General features: G+C 41.4%; 1 protein-coding gene across 6 annotated transcripts in view; it reads right to left on the bottom strand.

The window, feature by feature from the left end:
- The window catches only part of LOC105467216 (attractin like 1), an 882,222-nt gene that overhangs the window by 850,241 nt on the left and 11,370 nt on the right, over window positions 1-20,611 (bottom strand). For 4 of the 6 annotated variants that reach the window (XM_011716724.2, XM_011716714.2, XM_011716708.2 and 1 more), the window contains exon 1: window positions 252-931. The exons of 1 other annotated variant lie outside the window; for it this stretch is intronic. In XM_011716724.2, coding sequence (XP_011715026.2) covers window positions 252-541 — 290 coding nt within the window. In that variant the 5' untranslated portion in view covers window positions 542-931. Of the gene's footprint in view, window positions 1-251; window positions 932-1,342; window positions 1,464-20,611 lie in introns of those variants that run through there. One more of the 6 variants, XM_011716729.3, reaches the window with a different exon arrangement.

Consider the following 20,611-nt stretch of genomic DNA (forward strand, 5'->3'; position numbering starts at 1 on the left):
AAGTCGCTGCGGACATCTGGAACGCTCGAGAAAGGCTTAGCTCCCGTCGGTCAGGACTCCCGCGCGGGCCCGAGCGCTCCCGGGGCGCCCCAGGGCTGGAGGGGGCGCGGCGCGGGCCCCACTCCCGCCCGCTACCTCCGCGCGCTGCGGTTCACTCCCTGCCAGGGGATCCGAGGCCGCGACGGGGGCGGGGTAGGCCGCGACGGGAGTGAGGCAGGGCTGGAGGTTCGGGGTCTGGCGAAGGCACTTACTTGAACCTGCCCTGGCAGTGCTGGCACTGGTCCCCCACCCAGCCCGGGTCGCAGAGGCAGGTGGAGTTGACACAGCGGCCAGAGAAGCAGGAGCCGGTCCTCTCGCACGGCTTGGACTGGGACACCTGCGCGTAGAGCGCCAGGTAGAGGAAGCCATAGCACAGCAGCCAGCTGTTCCCGTCCAGCAGCCAGGAGGAGGCGCCCCCGCCGCCGCCCGCCGGCCGAGCCCTCCACAGCCCCGGGGTCGCCGGCTGCGGGGCACCAGTGCGGGCCCGGCCCCCAGTCTCCATCTTCCCCGGCGCCCCTGCCCGGCGAGACTGCGCTCGCGGGCGCCGACAGGGATGCAGTTGAGGGAAATTCCGGCCGCAGAAAACCTCTCCGCCGCCGCTTCTCCTCCTCCTCACCGGCGCCCGTCCCAGTCCCGCTCCCCGGTCAGGAGGGACAGATCCCAACCGCCGTCGCCTCCGCTCGGCTGCCTCCAGTCGCACTCGGGCATCGCCGCCACCCAGTATCCTGACCTTGTCCTTAGCGGGCCGGCCCCACACCCGCGGCGTCCCGGGCCGGGCCGGAGACGGGGAGCGGGAGGCGCACACTGCGCCCGGCGCTCCTGAGGGGACCTGACCAGGAGGAGGAGGGGACCCCGCGAGCGGCCCCGCCTCGCCCGCGGCCCGCGCCAACTGCCTCGGCTCCGAGCGCCGCGCGCCCGGGAGGGCGGGGGCCGAGCGGGAGCCCCGAAGTGGGCGCGCCCAACGCGGAAGGGGGCGATCGGGGAGGTGGCGGTCAGCCCCGCCTCGCCCGCCCGGCGGCCAGCGGCGCCCCAGCAGTCATTCTGTCTCCGGTGCCTCGAGCCCGCAGCGGCGGCAGCGCCTGGAGCCGGCGATGCGTGGGGCCGCCCCCCGCCCTCGCGCGCGCCTACACTCCCCCCCACAGGCCCGGAGCCTTGGTCTCGCCCCGCCCCTGACAGGGACCGGGGACTCCCCCCGCGCGCGCCCACCCCGCCTGGTCCGCGCGCTGACGGGAGACAGGCCCCCCAGGTGTGGCCCGCGTGCCCGTCCCCCCGGCCCGTGCGGGCACCCTGGCCCCACGCGCACCCCGCGTCCCCGGAGTCCCACAAATGAGAGATCGACACGGGCTTCGCAGCTTCAGCAGAAAAGAAGCCCTTCCTGTCCGCCGTCTGCAGCTGCAAAAGTGCAGCGCTTTTTCCCTAGCGCTTCCCCCTTCTTCCGCCCCATCCTCCTGCCTATTTCTTCTTTTTCTCTTAAGAGAGAAAAACTCCAACACCACACAAAGAGCTGAGCATGTGCAGCAGGCAAAAGCCTTAAAGGCACCGCAGTCCGACCACGTTGTGGGGTCAGCGAGGGCTGGGAGGGGCGGGGATTGGGGACGGCGAGAGGCGCGAGGCGGTCTCCGCGGAGGGACCTCCGAGGGGGAGCCATTGCTGCCTCGGAAATAACGAGGCCCCCGCCCCCAACAAAGAACTGCGAGGCTCCGAGCCCCGCGCTCCCCACCCCTTGCAGATGCTGCCTCAAAACCCCACGTCTCTCCTTTTCTGCTTGTCAGTGCTCTCTCCTCCATCTGGGACGATATTCTGCCTTGAAAAATATTGCAGCATCGGGGCTTTTTTTTCAGAAGAGCAGAAGTGATGACCAGGAAAGAGCCGTTTTCCTTCCTCAGCAGCACTTTTTTTTTTCAGATGACTTTCCAAGATTGGCTGGCATATTCTGAGATTTTTGTTTTGTACTTTTTGTACCTTCTCTAAACAGTTGCCTTTTTATTTGACCCCCTTGAGAAAGGAAGCCAAACACACATTGTAGCCATATATCCTCGAGTTACAGCAATGTTGCTGGAGTCCCACCAAAGAACAGGCAGTATGAAAAAAGAACTCGAAATCCACCAAAGGCATTTCTCACAGGAAAAAAAAAAAAGGAAAGAAAAGTTTGTTGTAACTACACAGTCAAAATATTATTGTTAGGATTCAACTCGTGTTTATTTCGCGTCAGTTCTTTTCATGTCTCTTATCCCCACTTGCAGATGAAATCCTCCATTAACCCCATTTTGCAGATAAAAAAGAGCAACTCAGAAAGGTTGAAATATTGGCCAATGGCAGATTAGGAGTAATGAACTGAGCTTTAGACACGAGGCCTCTGACTGCTTTGCTTTTTCCACTGCTTCTGTTAGCAGATGCTTTGTTCTTCCTTTGGTGAATAAAATATACGTGCTGGCTTGGTTTACAAATACCTCAGCAGTGACTTAAAGAGGAAAAAATAAAAACAAAGATCCAGAAGGAGTTGGCTCCTTCGCAAGGAAAAAAGCAAAAGGAAAACCATGATTCTCATTGGCATACAGAACAAATTATAATTTCCATAATTTCAGGGTTTTACCAGTACCAAAAATGTCCTTATCAAACCTAGAATTAGGATGCCCCCTTCTTCCCTTAACATCTTTTCCACATCAGGCTGCCCCTTAGAGACTTCCTGAAATGAGTGAAGAAGCAGAGGAGAGAACACTGCAGACACCAGTTAAAAGGAAGATCCTGTTCTGGATCACATCTTTTCATTTCAATGACTGTGAAATCCTGAAGAATTCTTTCTAGTGTCAGCCATGCATGAACATTGTCTGCTGCTTTTCCATTCTTCTCCATCTGCCAGCCAAAGTCAGCCGCATCTTTCTCACATCTAAGGTAGAGTTGCTTTCAGGCGTGGGGAAAGTGGCCAAGCTCTTAAAACCGTCAGTGAGTGTGAAGGTAATTCAAAGGGTGCGCTGTAGTCCCTTTGACAAGAGAGATCACAGCTCAGTCACAGACTGTAGCCTGTATTTGAGCAGAGCTTTCCCATTAAAAATATATTCATAAGTGGGAGTTGAACAATGAGAACACATGGACACAGGGAGGGGAACATCACACACCAGGGCCTGTTGGGTGGGGGGCTAGGGGAGAGAGAGCATTCGGAGAAATAACTAATATAGATGACGGGATGATGGGTGCAGCAAACCACCATGGCATGTGTATACCTATGTAACAAACCTACACGTTCTGCACATGTATCCCAGAACTTAAAGTATAATAACAATTTAAAAATACATATCTTTTAATTGAATAACCACTATAATCAGCTCAGTACTTCACATTACACTGAAGAACATGCAGCCCCACAGGCCTCCTCTCAACATTGCCTTTAGAATCGAGCTGAATATATTAAATTTATATGAATTATTCTCACAAGGATCTCAGAATTTTCACTCACCCTGTATTGTGTTTCTCTCTCAAACACTTTTAGTCAACATTTACTATTATGAATTTAAGCGAGAGAAAACAAGTGTGAATAAAGCATGATTTCTACCCCAGATTAGCTTATCTTCTATCAAGCTCACTAGACTGTGAGCTCATTATACAGTTGAGTGTCATATACTTTACAAATGTAGACACAGAAAACTTAAATGATTTAAAATGGTCACACAAAAACTCAATGGCAAAGCTTGCCTAGAATCATGACTTATATTTCAGTACCTTCCATGATCAAGAAATTTTAAAGCTCCAACATGATATTTTCTTTTTTTCCAATAAAGTAGAGTCAGCCTCCTAGAAGCGCTATATCACACTAAAATAATTCATAGTATTTGTAATAGCAGTCATAAATCTAGCAAAAAGGTGAAAATTTACTCCAAAGACATAGTGGGGGAAAATTCATTCTACTGAAGTAGATGAAACTGTTAAGAATTATCTATTTAAATTTATCCAAGGGGAAAGATAAGAAAATATTTGTTTTCTTTGGCCTTATATCAGGATCATTAGATATTTTGAGGTGTATGTTTCATTTCCATTCATACTACTCAATGATGGTGTTATAATATGATGTGCAAAAATCTGATATCACCAGACTGTTAAAGGAAATTTAAATAATTTTTTAAAAGAACAAGAGAAATGATAGATTCAATATCTTTTGATTGCTACTCAAAAAGAAAAAGATCTTATTTGGGCTAATGAACCAAAGCAGACTCTTCTCAGTTGCTTAATTTAAGAATCTCTGCTCTCTGGTTATTGTTCGCCCTTTGACTTATATGAGGCTTCTGAAAGCAACCAAGATAATGAGAGCTGCAGATAGCCTGGCCTCAAGAGCTAGAAATGCATTCACTCAAAGGGACCCGCAGCGAAACTGGGGCAGTATTCTTACAACACTAACAGATGATGAATGGTCTGTAACGTTAGACAGTTAAAAAAAAAATCAAATTTAGGTACTTATTAAATAATTATTGATGATATTTAAAATGTTTATATGGCTATGGATCTGAACCACCATCACCCCCCCAATCAAAATCTAACATTCTGCTTTCTCTTGGATTCATTCTTTTCTTCTATCGGTTTCCCTTGCTGTCACAGTTGCAAACACACACATACACTTCTGCCAATTTTTCTACTTAACACATTTCAAACATATTGTTATAAGTAAATCCAAGGAAATAAATCCAAAGATTATAAATTCACTATGCTGGGCTACTACTTTTTTTTTTTTTTTAAGCTGGGAAATAAAATGAACATCCTTAAAGTTTTAATCCTAAATATTCAGTCTTGTCACTAAAAAAAGTTGATTGCTAATAGCCAATTGCAGAAACTTGTCTTTTGTGAAATCTAATACAATAAAAATATGGGCTAGGACTTCCTGATAAAGTAGATCAAGTATGTGCATTTACCTCTGCTCCCTCTGCAAACTCTACCAACATGACAGGAAAGGTTTTGTTTTTTTGTTTTTTGTTTGTTTTTCAGTTATAAACTCACAATGATAAAGAAAAGGAGAAAACAGCCAACTTGTAGATGAGAGGTGACAAGGCATTTGGAAGTGTCAATGAAGGAGGAAAGTGAATGGAGAAGTAATAACTAAAACATACACGCCATCAGAGATGAGTAACAACAAGAAACAAATCTGTTTCTCCCAAAGATACCCAGAAAGCCTCAGGACTCAGATGCAAGAGTTACCCCACCTACCAGAGGTGGGGCTCTAGGATAAAAATAAGGGGAGGGGTTGAGAGCAGAATAAGGACCCCATAGTCTCCCTCTCATCCCAAGAAGCTAAACATTACCCCAAACCCAGCCCTGACAGAGGTTTAATCTCTTGGGAAATTGAATTGGAGGCTCTAGACTTGGAGCACCAGGCACAGTAGAAGGAGGGAGTGAGGCACACAGCTATAACTTGAGAGACTGAGTGAAAATCTACCTATTGAATGGTAAAATTTCCCTGCCATCTTTTCCTCCTGTTCCCAGAACATCAGTAATCAAATGAATAACCCTCAGACAGAAAACTGAAGGATATTTATCTGCAGAAGTTTAATGGTTCCAAGACAAAAGATACTGTCATTTGGCGTCTTCCAACCACATGAAAATCCAGCTTCTGGATCACTGTACATTGAAGCCTGATAGTCAATAAGCTTTGCCCAATCCCTTTTTCCATAATTTCCTCCTAAATAAGGTCAATAAATGTTCACTAGACATAAAAGATATAAACAAACAAAAAAGAAAAACAAAGAAAAGGAAATTAAAGGAAACAAAGTCAAAGATATAAACAAACAAAAAAGAAAAACAAAGAAAAGGAAATTAAAGGAAACAAAGTCAAATGATACAGAAAGATTGTGCACCATGAAACAAAAGTGGATATTCTTTTTTTTTTTTTTTTTTTTTTTGAGACGGAGTCTCGCTCTGTCGCCCAGGCTGGAGTGCAGTGGCCGCATCTCAGCTCACTGCAAGCTCCACCTCCCGGGTCTACGCCATTCTCCTGCCTCAGCCTCCCGAGTAGCTGGGACTACAGGCGCCCGCCACCTCGCCCGGCTAGTTTTTTGTATTTTTTAGTAGAGACGGGGTTTCACCGTATTAGCCAGGCTGGTCTCGATCTCCTGACCTTGTGATCCGCCCGTCTCGGCCTCCCAAAGTGCTGGGATTACAGGCTTGAGCCACTGCGCCCGGCCCCAAAGGTGGATATTCTTTAAAAAAAAAAATGATAAAGGAACAATCAGGAAATAAAAATATAAATAAACAGTAACCAAACTTAAAATGCAATAAAATTTGAGAAAATAAAGTGTAGGAAATTTCCTAGAAATTATAAAGAAAAGGTAAAGAAAGTTTCTCCTTTATCATGGAGGAAAAACTAAGAAAATTAGAGAATTCATTAATATATACTATTTTAAATTAAGCATTTATACTATGAATACATGTATTAATGTGAGAGTTCAAGAATACACAAAATATATAGGAGCAGACAAAATTTGTTTATATCAGTTCATCCTAGTATTAACATAAGGAAATTTCCCAGAACTAAACTGAACCTTCAGATGAAAGGCCCACTGCAACCTAAAACACTGAGTAAAGACTCACAAATTGAGGGGGAAAAGACAAATGCAATGTATTAGACATAAGAATCGCATTAAAATTCTCAACAACAAACCTGAGATATAAGGGAAAAAGTAGATATATGAGGGAAAATTATTTTCAACCTAGAATTCTATACCCAGCCAAGCTATCAGTAAAGTATGAGGATAAAGACATTTATCAGCAAGATATGAGGATAAAGACACACAAGCATTTATAAAATTTATCTCCCAGTGTGCCTTTTTTTAGGCTACTACTAGAAAATAGAATAAAGGAAGAGACAAAAAAACAGAAGAGAATTGTGCAGGGACATCTCAGGATGGCATACAGCTGTGCCCCAGGCCAACAGAATAACCAGTCTAACCTGGAACAGAGGGCTAGGGAGAAAGGTATCCATGAAGATCATAGATATGAGTTGATATGATTTGGATCTCTGTCCCCACCAAATCTCATGTTGAATTATAATTCCCAGTGTTGGAGTTGGGGCCCAGTGGGAGGTGATTGGATCATGGGGGTGGAGGTATCATAAATGGGTTAGTATCATCCCAACAGTGCTGTTCTTGTGATTGTGAGTGAGTGAGTTATCATGAGATCTGGTTGTTTAAAAGTGTGTGGCACCTCCCTGCCTCCTCTCTTCCTCTTGCTTCAGCCATGGAAGACATGCCTGCTTCCCCTTCTGCCACGATTGTTAAGTTGTCTGAGGCCTCCCCAGAAGCAGAAGCCACTGTGCTTCCTGTTCAGCCTACAGAACTGTAAGCCAATTAAACCTTATTCTTCGTAATTTATCCAGTCTCACATATTTCTTTATAGCAGTGTGAAAACTGATTAATACAGGAGTATTTGGAATGTTTGGATTTTTGGAAAGAAGATTAACAAGATGTGACAGATCTTGGAGTATTGGGGGAAGAAATAGAATAAACATATAAGAATTTGAGAAAATGAACAAAATAAGGCAATTGTGACTAGAAAAAAATGTGCAAGATGTGATCAATACCTCCTTACATAGTCATAATAAGGTAAACACTGACCATCGATTTAACCAAAAATTAGAATTACCTATTTTTAAAAGATAGAAGCAGGGAAACAGTAATGTTAAATCCTAATTTTTTAGTAAGAAGTCATTATATGTCCAAATTGATAAATCCAGAAATAGCAGTATAATCACACTACATTGAAGAAAAGATTTGAAAGCTTCTTACTCTGGGGCATAGGAAAGAAGGGCAGGAGATGTACATTTTATTATAAGGCTTTTAGTACTCTTTGATTGATTGAAAAGTAAAAATTAATTCTAAGACAGATAAAAATAACAAATAAATATGCGCATTCATAATAAAATAGGGAGTCATGGCACCTAAGACTCATAAAAATCTGGGTTTGATTCCTAATTCTGCTGTTGATATGCTGGTTACCCTTGAGTGATCCATTAACCTCTGTGCCTTAGTTTCCCAACACATAAAATTATAGTCAAATATCTATCAATGTCCATTTTAGGACTGAGATGAGGGTCCAAATAAAACATATGAAAGCACCTAGTAAATGATATGAAGCACTAAACAAACTTTGATATTTAATGTTCACCAAAAATTATTATTAGGTAGAGAATAAATTATATTCTCATGTGAAGGAGAGGATTACTAAAAGGGATTTGGGTCAATACATACACACACACACACACACACACACAGAGCTAGAAGAAGAGGAGATAATTTTAAAGATGGATGTAGCCAAAGCTCTTATTTTCTAAGGTTCAGTAAAGTTAAGTGACTTGGCCAAGATCACATAAGTAAGTAGTGGAGTAAACCAAACAAAAACCAAACAGCCAAAGCACAAACCTTGAACCAAAAAGTCAGAACCAAATGAAAGTTCACCAGAAGGGTTAAAGGCATAAATTAAAAGCCCAGCCCAGTCTGTAACATAGCAGATTATCAATAATATAATCTGCTATATTGCTATATTAACTAGCTGATTACAGTTCCTGCTTAAACATGGAGAGAAGAGCTAGAAATAAAATAGACATGCTTTAAAAAGAAAAATAGCAATTAGACAAGCAGAGTCAGCAACAGAGTATTTCTCTTGAAAACAGAGATGTGAAAATTGGACTCATGGAATCAGGAGAGAGTGTGAGAAAAAGGAAAGGAAACAAATGAAGAAAGGGCATGGCCCAGTGATTGACAAAATGTGTTGAGAAGTGCCTGAATCTGGAACTCTTGAAGCTATTGCAAAACAACTAATAGGCTTCCCCATTCTCTCCTCCTTGGGATAATGTTGAAAGGGATGAGAGCGTGAGGAAGATAAAAGGGTCAGGGACCTTTCCTCTGTTCCATACAGGAAATCATTTGCTGGCACTTTTCTTCATAAAAGGCCAGGGGGCGGGGGGTTGCTGGGACTCTTTTTAAAAATACAGTTCTGTGAATTAAACTGAACAGAAGTTCAATTTGAATCAAGTAACAAAAAAGAAAATGTCATATTATTTTATTTTCAGAAGTCATAAATTAGTCTAATTTCTCAAGGTAACTCTTAATAGGAATCGCTGCATTGTGTTGTATCATCTTAAATCTAAATAAACCAATTTTAAGTGTCATTGAACATAAAGAGAGGCACTTTTGATTTTGAGAAACAGGATCGTTTTGGTTGTGAGAACATCCAACAACTGCTACAATAAGGCATCGCTCACATGTAGATAAACCAGGTAAAATTTTCTATAATCCTTAAACTGAGGTTTGTTTCATGTGCTCTCTGTTTAAAGAAAAAGTCAGTCACAGGAAGTACTTAAAAAACAAAAGCTCCCAAGCAAAATAAACAATTCATAAGAACAATAACATACTGACATTTAGAAAGCTGCTTGGGGTTCTGACACGGGAAAATATGTTTATGTTTACAAGGAAAGGAGCATGAAAGAGAATTATGGACCCTCTCAAAGGAGAGACAAAGCCATCAGGTTGCAACAAGGTTTTCTTGAAAAGAGCTCAGAGACAAAAAGGAACCACAAAACGGCACACACATAAAAAAAGAAAAATATCTGACAAATGATAGCCAGACCCCACAAATCCCGATAACACGACATTCCACTTATTAAAACCATCAGTCTTGGAAGACTCCAAGCACAGTAATTTTGAAAATGTACACAAGTAAATTAAAACCAGGCTTATGATTCTTCTCATTTTAAGTCCCTCACTCGTACCCCTCTGCAAAAGCTGATGTGAAATTTAAAATTAAATGGAAAAAAAGTCAACATGAATCTTGCTGATTTTAAGCAAGATCCCCACATTTTACATTTTTAAATCGGAACGTAGTCTAAAAGTCTCTCTGCACGTGAAAAGGAAGCATACTTTCCTAGGAAAATTTGTTCCGGGTAAACAGAAAATGCTATACCTACAACTAGGAAGCATGTGTGACAGTTTTATTTATTAAGTTATCTGAGCCACTTGCTAGCGGATATTTTAGGACATGTTTTATGGTCATGTTCTTTATTACTGGACACGATCCTTTATGGAGGTAGCAGGAGGTAGTGCCAAGAGAACTGGACAAAGAGCCAGCAGACCCAGTCTCAACAACCAAACAGGGCATGCCTCATTCACCCTCAGTTTCTTTATTCATAAAACAGCAAAAAATAGTGGCCCTCCCTGAACATTGTTGGAAGAATCCAAAGTCCAAATAAGATGTCAAAATTATTTTTAAAATAGTGAAACCTTATTGAACTGTGTCAGCTTCGATTCCTTTCTCTGCACAAGGACCCAGTGGGGCCATGTGACACTAGAGAACCATAGAGTAAGCTCAGTAATTCCTCTGCAGCTAGGGCCCCCATTGCCTGTCACTGGCGCAGGGAGTGGTGGGGGAGCAGCAACTTCACAGCCCATTGCTTTATTCCTAGGCAAGGTAAGTGACCACCTGTGTAGGGTGACTGAAGCGACCATCAGAAGACCCCAGAGAACAAAATACACTGCCCCCACACTCTTGCTATAAACTTGGAACTCCAGCTAGGGATTCTGTCCTTCAGGCTAAGGGTTTGGGGGCACTTACTCCATTGCAAAAGCCTTTGAAGGGCTAACACATTTCGTTTGGTACATTAACATCTTACCATGAATGACTTTGTACCTATTCTTGAAGTAGTTTTCATAATGAATATAAGAAAAATATAAAGATGTATCACTTCTACTGCCACCAACAACTCCCCCCAACCCAGCACACACACAGCACACACAGGGTGAACATCCTTTGTTACCTGGCCTCTTAGAGGAAACATGAATATGAGAATCACTAACATCTTCTAGTGATCTTAGCCTAATATCTCATCCATGGAGGGAATGCTTATTTTTTAAAAGCATAACAAAAGAGGGAATGAACACAAAGGAGTTAAATACTAATGGTGAGATTTGAGACAGAGTGGCTCCTGGATGAAAGATTTGACATATATCTCAAGTCAGTTATGGTAGGTAGCTGCTTACATCCCCTAAGTGGAGATCAAAACTAGCAGAGGAATTTTGGCATCTCTGACTACATAGTGAATGAACCTAAGGGGAGAATTAAAATGAAAGGTTAGGTCTTCACTGGGAAACACTCTTCCTAAACTCAAGTCTGGCAGATACCATCAGCAACAGTTCTGCTATTTTTAATGGCTAGGAGGGTGCTTAAGGAAATGTCAATCTCTAAGATTATCCCAACTCTCCTCTGCATAAATAATAACATCATTACCGACAGATTCTTGGCTCAAACGGTCTTCTTTTAAACATGCAGACTAGTCAAAATGAAATACTTATTAGAGAAAGATTAGAAAGGGTAAAACTGAAAATTATCACTCAAAATTAGAAAAAAAACAGCTCATTAAAAGGGGGAAAAATATGGGCATTTTGAGCTAGCCAGACACCAAAAATATGAATGAATAAACAGCAAAGCAGCAATACTGTGTTGGTAATATGGCCTTTGAGGGTGCAATGACTCAAAGGAAACCACCAGAGAAGCCAGTGCTAACCCCCAGTACATGCTCAGAGGCTTGTAGATCTCCAGCAATCCTGGCAGGTCGACAATATTACACCAGCTGGGAACATTTCCTCTGGCTTATGCTCAGTGTATGCCCTAAAGTCTCAGGACTTTCTAATGCTCATTAATTTTAACTCTGGTGCTGGAAACGCTATCCTCATTCCCATGAATGCTTAATCTTTCTGAATCATTCTAAACTATCTGTAGCAATTATCCTATGATTGAACTTATAAAGTTAATTGTTAAGTTTGAAAAAAGACTCATGAGTTTTACATTTTTCTGCCTTTTCATTTTATCAAGTGTCTTTTTATTCCCTTATTATTAGAAAATGTAAATAAGCATCCAATCATCCTTCTCTTTAACATTTATTATTTTATAGCTCTTATCAAATTTCTACTGTTTTTCTCCCAACTTAAAAGTCCTAGTCGTTCACCTGTGGGCTCTATCTTGCCAGTGTAATTTTTGTAGCTGACCTCCTTTACACTATTTCTTGTCTAGCTCAGTCATTTTTAAGATGAAGAAGATAAAATGGAACAGGCCATTCAAAATAAGGGTTGGTTATATACCCTGTAAAAACGAACATAAATGTATCATATTGTTTTCTATAACCCTTTTTAACCAGAATAGTTTCTTATTTACTTAATTATCACTGCTCTTTAAAAAGATGTATTCTTTGAACTGTCCATAATGTTGTCTACATGCTTTTCCTGAAGGGTTGTAACTAACTTAGTACCCATGAAGATATTATTTAAGTTATTTCCTTCTGAGATGCATTAGAATCATAGACTCTCAAGGTAAATTTCTGCCTTTGGTGTGTTCATCTACCTGGTTAAGTAAAATATCTAGATGCTTCTAGATTTTTAACTCCTTTACCATCTGTACTAGATAATTATGATGGGAGACAGGCCCTTAACACTTTCTGAGGAAAACTGTCCTGCACACGTCCTCCACTGATAAAGCCCACATATGCAGCTGTGTTTTGTACACACGATTCTGCTCTCCTCAGCTACTGATTACAACAGAGGCAAGCACCAACCCGCGGGCAGCCAATCCCTAGGCTCACTAGCAGTTTTACAAGTTGATTGGCATGACAGTGCCAATCAAACACTGGGATGCACTGGGACACCCAAATTCTCACTTTGGGGAATTTGAATTAAGAAATATAGAAAGGGCCGGCCGGGCGCGGTGGCTCCAGCCTGTAATCCCAGCACTTTGGGAGGCCGAGACGGGCGGATCACAAGGTCAGGAGATCGAGACCATCCTGGCTAACACGGTGAAACCCCGTCTCTACTAAAAAATACAAAAAACTAGCCGGGCGAGGTGGCGGGCGCCTGTAGTCCCAGCTACTCGGGAGGCTGAGGCAGGAGAATGGCGTAAACCCGGGAGGAGGAGCTTCAGTGAGCTGAGATCCGGCCACTGCACTCCAGCCTGGGCGACAGAGGGAGACCCCGTCTCAAAAAAAAGAAAAGAAAAGAAAAGAAATATAGAAAGGACCAAGTGTAGTGGCTCACGCCTGTAATCCCAACACTGTGGGAGGCCGAGGCAGGCAGATCACTTGAGGTCAGGAGTTTGAGACCAGCCCGTCCAACATGGTGGAACCCTGTCTCTACTAAAAATACAAAAATTAGCCAGGTGTGGTGGCGTGCGCCTGCCTGTAGTCCTAGCTACTGGAGAGGCTACTTGGGAAAATCGCTTGAACCCGGGAGGCGGAGGTTGCAGTGAGCTGATTGCACCACTGCACTCCAGCCTAGGAGAGACAGAAAGCAAGACTCTGTCTCAAATATACATACATACATACATACATACATACATATACACACACACACACACACACACACACACACACAGAGAAAAAAGTAATTAAAATCAAGAGCTGAGGCTAAAACTTTGCGCAGAAAAAGAGAGATCATTAGATAGGGAGGGGCAAAAAAAGACCTGAGTAACAGTTACAAGAAGGTAAAAATTATGAGTAAGAAGAACTTGTGGATTAATAACAACTAATGACGTGGAGACATAGAGTAGAAGATGAAGAGATTTCTGTCTACTGGTGATTAGACATAGAGAAGCAAACACTGGAGAGTTGTTGAGTCATATTGCTAGCTAAGCAGTAGAGATTCAGGAACTCTTGCTGCTGAGCATTTTAGAGCTGCCTTGCATTCAAAATGGCTGTTGAGTTATAGTTTCAGTCTCTGTTTCTTAAAAAAAAATTATTTTAATTAATTAAAACAATTTTTTTTGAGAGAGGGTCTCACTCTGTAACCTAGGCTGGAGTTCAGCGGTATGATCATGGCTCACTGCAGCCTCAACCTCCTGAGCTCATTCTCATCCTCCCATCTCAGCCTCCCAAGTAGTTGAGTATATAGGCACGTGCCAACATGCCCAGCTAATTTTTTTTTCTCTTTTTAAGACGGAGTTTTGCTCTAGGCTGGAATGCAATGGCAGAATCTCGGCTCACCGCAACCTCCACCTCCCGGGTTCAAGCGATTCTCCTGCTTCAGCCTCCTGGGTAGCTGGGATTACAGGCACCCACCACCACACCCGGCTAATTTTGTATTTTTAGTAGAGACGAGGTTTCTCCAAATTGGTCAGGCTGGTTTCGAACTCCCGACCTCAGGTGATCCTCCTGCCTTAGCCTCCCAAAGTGCTGAGATTACAGGCGTGAGCCACCACCCTGGCCTGGAATTGTGATCTTAAATAAAGTAATCAGGCAAGTGCCCACTGATAAAATGACATCAGAGCAGAAATCCAGAAGGAAGGGGTGGATGAACCGGACAGTTGGAGGAAGAAGGTCCTAGAGGAGAAGAACAGCAAGTGCCAAGACTGTGAGCTGTGAGTGTGTGTGGTGTGTTTGAGGAGAAGGCCAGAGCACCTGGAGCAGAGTGAGTTGAGGGATAGCATAGCAGGAGATGAAGTTAGAAAGGAGGAGACTAGGAGTAGATGACATAGGGTCTTATAGGCCAATGTAGAGACTTTTAGTTCCATGACCAGTCATTGGAAGGTTTTGAAAATACCTCCATGCTCTGGCTTACAATTTTAAAGGTTTGTAGGCAACCATTCTGGCTGCTTCATTAAGATTATATTGTAGGGGAAACAAAGATGGAAGAAAGGGGATAAATTATTAGGAAGCTGTTACAATAATCCAAGAAAGAGATAACAGTGGCTTGGACCAAAGTGGTAATTGCAGAATGAAAAAAAGTGGTGAAAGTCTGAGTATATCTTGAAGATAGAGGCATCAGAATGTGGTGATTGATTGAATGTGGTGTGTGAGAAAGAGAAGAGTCAAGGATAACTCCCAAATTTTTGGCATGAGCAATTAGAAGGATGGAATTCCCACTTACTGAGATGGGGAAATCCATGAGAGAAGCAGGTTTGGGAGGGAAGATTAGAATAGAACCTCACTTCTGAACATGACCAGTTTGAGATGCCTATTCGAAATCCAAGTGAAGATATTGCATAGGCAGTTGGATATTAGAGGCTGGAGGTTAGGAAAACAATTGGGGATGGAGATATTAATTTGGGGATTATTAGTATATAGAGTTATTTAAAATATGTTCAATGATGACACTGGATGAAATCACTCAAGTGATGATAAAGGAGAGAGAGGTCAAAAGGTTATATAAAATAATGCATATAAAAATCTGAATACAGTAGATGTAGACTTCTACAGGTTTGGCACACTTCCCAACTCCCTTTTAAAAATTAGGTATTATAACCTGATTAGTCAGATGGCCAGAACACTGACTGGGAATTTATACTAGTGTTCAGAATCACCGTGTGTTTAAAAAATTGCACATGTGGATATGGCAGTTCTTTCCTCCACTGTTTCTCTAATCAAGTAGCCAGATCAATAAGAGAGCCACTTTCTCATGAAAATGAAAGAGGGAAACGTCATCATCTCTCTTTCCTCTTTGATCAAGTGTGCTTGGATTCTCTCATCAGTTTTTTTTTTTTTTTTTTTTTTTTTTTTTTAATCTCGATTGCCATGGAGGGTTTGGGCTTAGGAGGAGAGAAAGATTTCCCTCTTTACCTCTTATCCTGACCTTTGGACCTTGTCTCTAAGTCCTGTAATCCAGTCTGTTTTACCAGCATATTCTGTAGTGAAGTTTAGGGCACAAGTTCAGATGATAATGAAGTGATACTTTCATCATGCCACTGCACTCCAGCCTAGCAACAGAGCAAGACTCCATCTCAGAAAAATTAAATAAAAAATGAAAATGAAAAATAAAGTGATACTTTGATTTCCTATCTTCCATTAGCCCTTGCACATATATCTATCCCACCTTGGTTACCTCAAGGGGAATGGTGGCTCTACATTGAGGTAGAATTTTGGCATTCCTGGACCCCATGCCATAACAGTATCAAATTAGTATTAACCCCAATCAGTCGGCACTCAATAAGCATATGTTCTTTTGCCTTAACATGCCGATAATTCCTATTAGAGAGACACGGACCCAAACATCAAAGGGAAGGTTTGTTAATAAATAGAAGGCTGACTATTCCCTTAGTCCTTCACTGTGACACCAAATCCATACTCAACTTGCCTGCAAGGTCAACACCAGAGTCAACAGAGAAAGAGAAGAATGACAGAGGTTCAGGTGAAGAAATTACAGGAAAAGTAGGGAAGTGGATATATGCAGTCCTGCTAGCTTGTCTGATAATGCATATCTAGTTACTTGCACATAAGAGTGTGGGCAAATCTAGAAAAAGAGGTGCAAGGATCATGGAAGAAAGGTATAAGGAACGTTCTGAGGCGTCACTCTGTAGAAATCTTTCATCAGGAGCTATAATGGAGTGGATGCTAGCAGCCAACAGAAGGAAAGCAGGCCCTTGCTGCTCCAGTCATTTCTGCTGTGCTTACCTGCTGACTCCCAGGACAGATATCTTGCTACCTTTGAGGTTAATTCACCAAACCCTGAACTGTCTGAATTCTGTGCAAGCGAAATATATTGAGGTCCTGACCACGGTGCCCAGCCCTGCTGTAGAACTATGTGGATCATTTTCAGACTTGATTCAATTTTCTGTTTTATAGAGTCACTCACTCCAAGTTTTGATTCTCAATGGGCCACCAGAGACAGAGAAAGCAAAATATGTTAATATGATTTATCAACATGTCCTGTATGTGGAGCCATTCCAATAGCTCACATTTATAGCAGATACTCATCACCCTCAGTCCTTCCACCCATCTCCCCACCCAGAGACTCAGCCCTGTCCCAGATGCCAGACAGGAAGTACTTGAGCAGCCTCAGCTTGTCAGCCTACAGAGCTTAGTTATGTTGATTTAGAAGCAGTGTCCCAGCAGGGATCACTAGGCCTCCACACTGGGCCCTAAATGCCACCCTTCTTAGTATGTTGAGATGAGTCCTAATCAGAACTAACAAGCTCATGCCAAATGTGGTCAGTTGATAGGTGGGATAACTGCAATATCCAACTAACTCATAGAACATCTGCACTTCAAATTTAGTTTTAAGGTCATGTATAGTTGAGCCTGCTAAGACTCTACCTCTTACCCTGAAATCCCACAAATTCCATCATCTTTAGTAGGTACCACTGATAGAACTACCTAGGACCTATAGCAAAGATTGTTCGACCAAAGGACAGCTGATGTATTTGCTCTTGAGCCTAGAATGCAAATGTATGTCCCAGGCAGGACTCTGAGTCCTCCCTTCAGTCTATGCCTCTGAATGTGAAATCTAACCACTCCTGAGAAGTTTCTAGTCCTCCAAGGTGCTCCTGGTCCCTTACTATCTGTGACATAGTAACAATAATAAGACAATGTTTGTTTATTTTTCCTATTTTAAAAGACAAAAAAAAAAAAAAACACCTGCTATATGCCCAGAATAAAAAATGATGAAGAAAAGGTAGTGTGTGGAATAAAATGCAAATGTTTTCAATGTACATTAAAATTTTGATATATTGATCTTAGATTTAAGAGGTTAGATGTGGGTGGTTCCTTGCTCTTCTCTTTTTTTTTTTTTTTTTTTTAATTTTTTTGGAAGGTCATTTACTTGTGAAATAATGGATTTTGACTCATATTAATGGCTTTTTTAAAAAATCAAAATTTAGCATGGAAATTTCTACGTAACCAAGAGATATCTTGAGATTAGTAAGAACATTTCAATTATCTGAACTTTGACTTTTACACAGGTGAGTATTCAGTGATTTCAAGGTCCTGTTAAATGCATTCTGTTTAATATTTCTGTTTTCTGACACCATAGTTTAAAACATCTTTCACAAAAAATGCCTAATATAAGTAACATTCTTTAAATGCAATTTAAGTTCATCTATTTGAAGAGGATTAATAAACACAATATGCTTACCAGAGATTTTTACATTTTGCTACTACTGTCAGCTCTTTGCTTGTTGGTCAGCCCTGTGGTGATGACACTGGACATAATTACAAATAATACTTAAGAGTATCCAGTTGATTGATAACAGTAATATTTAAGATCTTTGCATCTTTGTTAACATCGAGAACATTTTCCAGCCATGCAGGAGATGCCTCAGGACTTGGCTAAAAGTAACATTTTATATCACATTCAACAAACAAGAAGAATCTTTTTGCTATGCTAAAAATATAGATAACCAGAAGTTTTCTAATAAAGTTTATAAAAATCTCCAGATGTGAACTTGACTTTAGAAGACAGTCTGTTCCTAGTTTTAATGGATTTGATTTTTTTTTTTGCTTGTTTTACTGCAGAAACAAATTTCCCCTGGCAATCATGATTGATATTTTCTTGAACTAATTTTTTCTTAATTTTTTCTGTGAAGGGAGAACTATTTTAATTGACATTTATCACCAGACAGACTAAGAATCATTTCAGTTCTAAAATTTTGGAAGAAACATTTCCCATCTGTTTCAATAACCCAACTGGCTAATTACATTGCCAAGAATAATTTGTCACAAGCAGAAAGACCATTCTTTGGGGTTAGGGGGAACTCTTACTGCTTTATCTTACATCACATACTGATTGATGAGCAATTATAGAAAACTTATGATACTAATTTATGCCATGGATGTATTCTGTGAATGAGATTCTGAAAGGAATAACAGAAAGCTGGTTAATCATTTACATTACTTAAAAAGAGGGGATGGAATCTCTTGGTTAGTTCATATCAGATAAGGTACATATATTTACCTTTATATCCTGCCTTTAAGGTGTGGACCACTGAGGTATGAATGGCTCAGCCTAACAAGGACGAGATAAAATGCAGGCAGTGTGTCTGCAGTATCATCACTATCCTCTGCGATTTTAACACTGCAGGTGGGCAGTCCACCAGTGTGGTGGTGAAGAATGTGGGCTCGGACACTAAACTGCCCGTGTTTGAATTCCAACTTTAGCAGTTACTTGTTTGCCAAATTATGTAGATTTTTGGTATCTTGAATTCTTCATCTGTAGAGGGGCTATATTAATAATAATAGTAACTGCCTCATAGAGTCATTGAGAATTAAATCAGATAACACATTTAAAGGTCATTCAATGTTAGTTATTAATATTATGATCATTATTAATATTAGTATACCTATTTGGGTATTAACAGCTTTCTGGTCTCAATTCTGGCTACATATTGGAATCGACTGAGAAGCTTTAGATTAAAAAAAAAAAAAAATGCCCAGGATCCACCTAGAAGAGACTCTAATTTAACAGGTCTTAGTTAGGGCCTAGGAGTGCCCCCCAACCCCCATGCCAAACATTTTTTTTTTTTGTTTAGTTGCTCAGGAGTTTTGTAATGTACAGCCAGGAATCTTAGCAAGAAAAGCTAAAAGTCAGCAGGGTGAAAACCTTAGGAACAAGTATATTAACACTAGGAAAGACAAACAGACAGGAAAGACTGAAGACCAGGACAATAAGATAAGTTAGGGTGGAAGGGCCTCTCCACTTTGTCCAGGGAGAGCCATGCTAAAGTGCTTGCTTCTTAGGGCTCATTCTACCATAATTATTTCTTTATGAGGCCCTAAGATTAGGCTTGACAACCAACTTTTCTGGTGACCTCTGCCCTTTCCTGTGTCTTCAACCGCATATCTGACTTTACCTTTTGGTGGTGCCCCTATTTTAAAAGCATCAGAATCCTCCTTTGAATATTTAGTTTGTAAATTTCAACGAGGAACCCCATTTCCTTAGTGATAATGTATACCTCAGACAGTTTGAATGTAGTTATGGTGATGAATGGTTTCAGCTCAAGAGACTCTTAGCCACTAAATAGATATGTTTGTTCTTTGGAAGGAGTAAGAGGCTCCAAAATGTGAGGATGAACTAGGCTGTTGTTCTTGTTCTATAATAGCTTCAAAAGCTCGCTTTACTTTTAACTAAAAAGAGAAGAGGCGGGAGAAAGATGAGGATAATACCCACATTCAAAGAGTCAGAGAAATGGGCCATGCAGTAACAGAAAAAAGTCTTACATTTCTGATACTTTATAAAAACCTGAAATTCTGAGTGATCTTATCCTTTCATTTCTGTCTTCGCCTCGCATATTCATTATAGGAAAATTCCAAATGGTAGTGAAAAGTACAAAAAGAACTTGAAAATGACTCATAATTTCAACACTTGTTTCCTTCTTTTACTTTTAGTTCACAAAATGAAGAGTAAAAGTCTACCTTCTCCATGTCGTCAAAGGTAAACTCTTGCAAAAATGTTTTATATTTATGTGTATGTATACATCTTAGCCCTATCTTATGTTTCAGTTACTATGTTAAGCAATGCATGGGAATGACCTCATTTAATCTCTACAATAACCATTGGAGGTAGATCTATTAATATTTTTCTTACTCTCATTTTAGAGATGAGCAAACAGAGCCTTACAGAGGTTGCTTTACCCAAGTTCAACTCCCATTTATTCATTCACTCCATGAGTATTTATTGAGTCCCAACTATGTGCCAAGCATGATGCCTTAGCATAGGGGATATAAGAGTGAATCAGCCAGACACACTCATAATCCATCTCTTACCTACTCTGCTGCTGTCACTCAGGTCTAAGCCACTATCATCTCTCACTTGGATTGTTGTAACAGTTTCTAACTGGCCTTCCGACTTCT

The sequence above is a fragment of the Macaca nemestrina genome, chromosome 9 (assembly GCF_043159975.1).
Source record: "Macaca nemestrina isolate mMacNem1 chromosome 9, mMacNem.hap1, whole genome shotgun sequence".
Taxonomy (NCBI): Eukaryota; Metazoa; Chordata; class Mammalia; order Primates; family Cercopithecidae; genus Macaca; species Macaca nemestrina.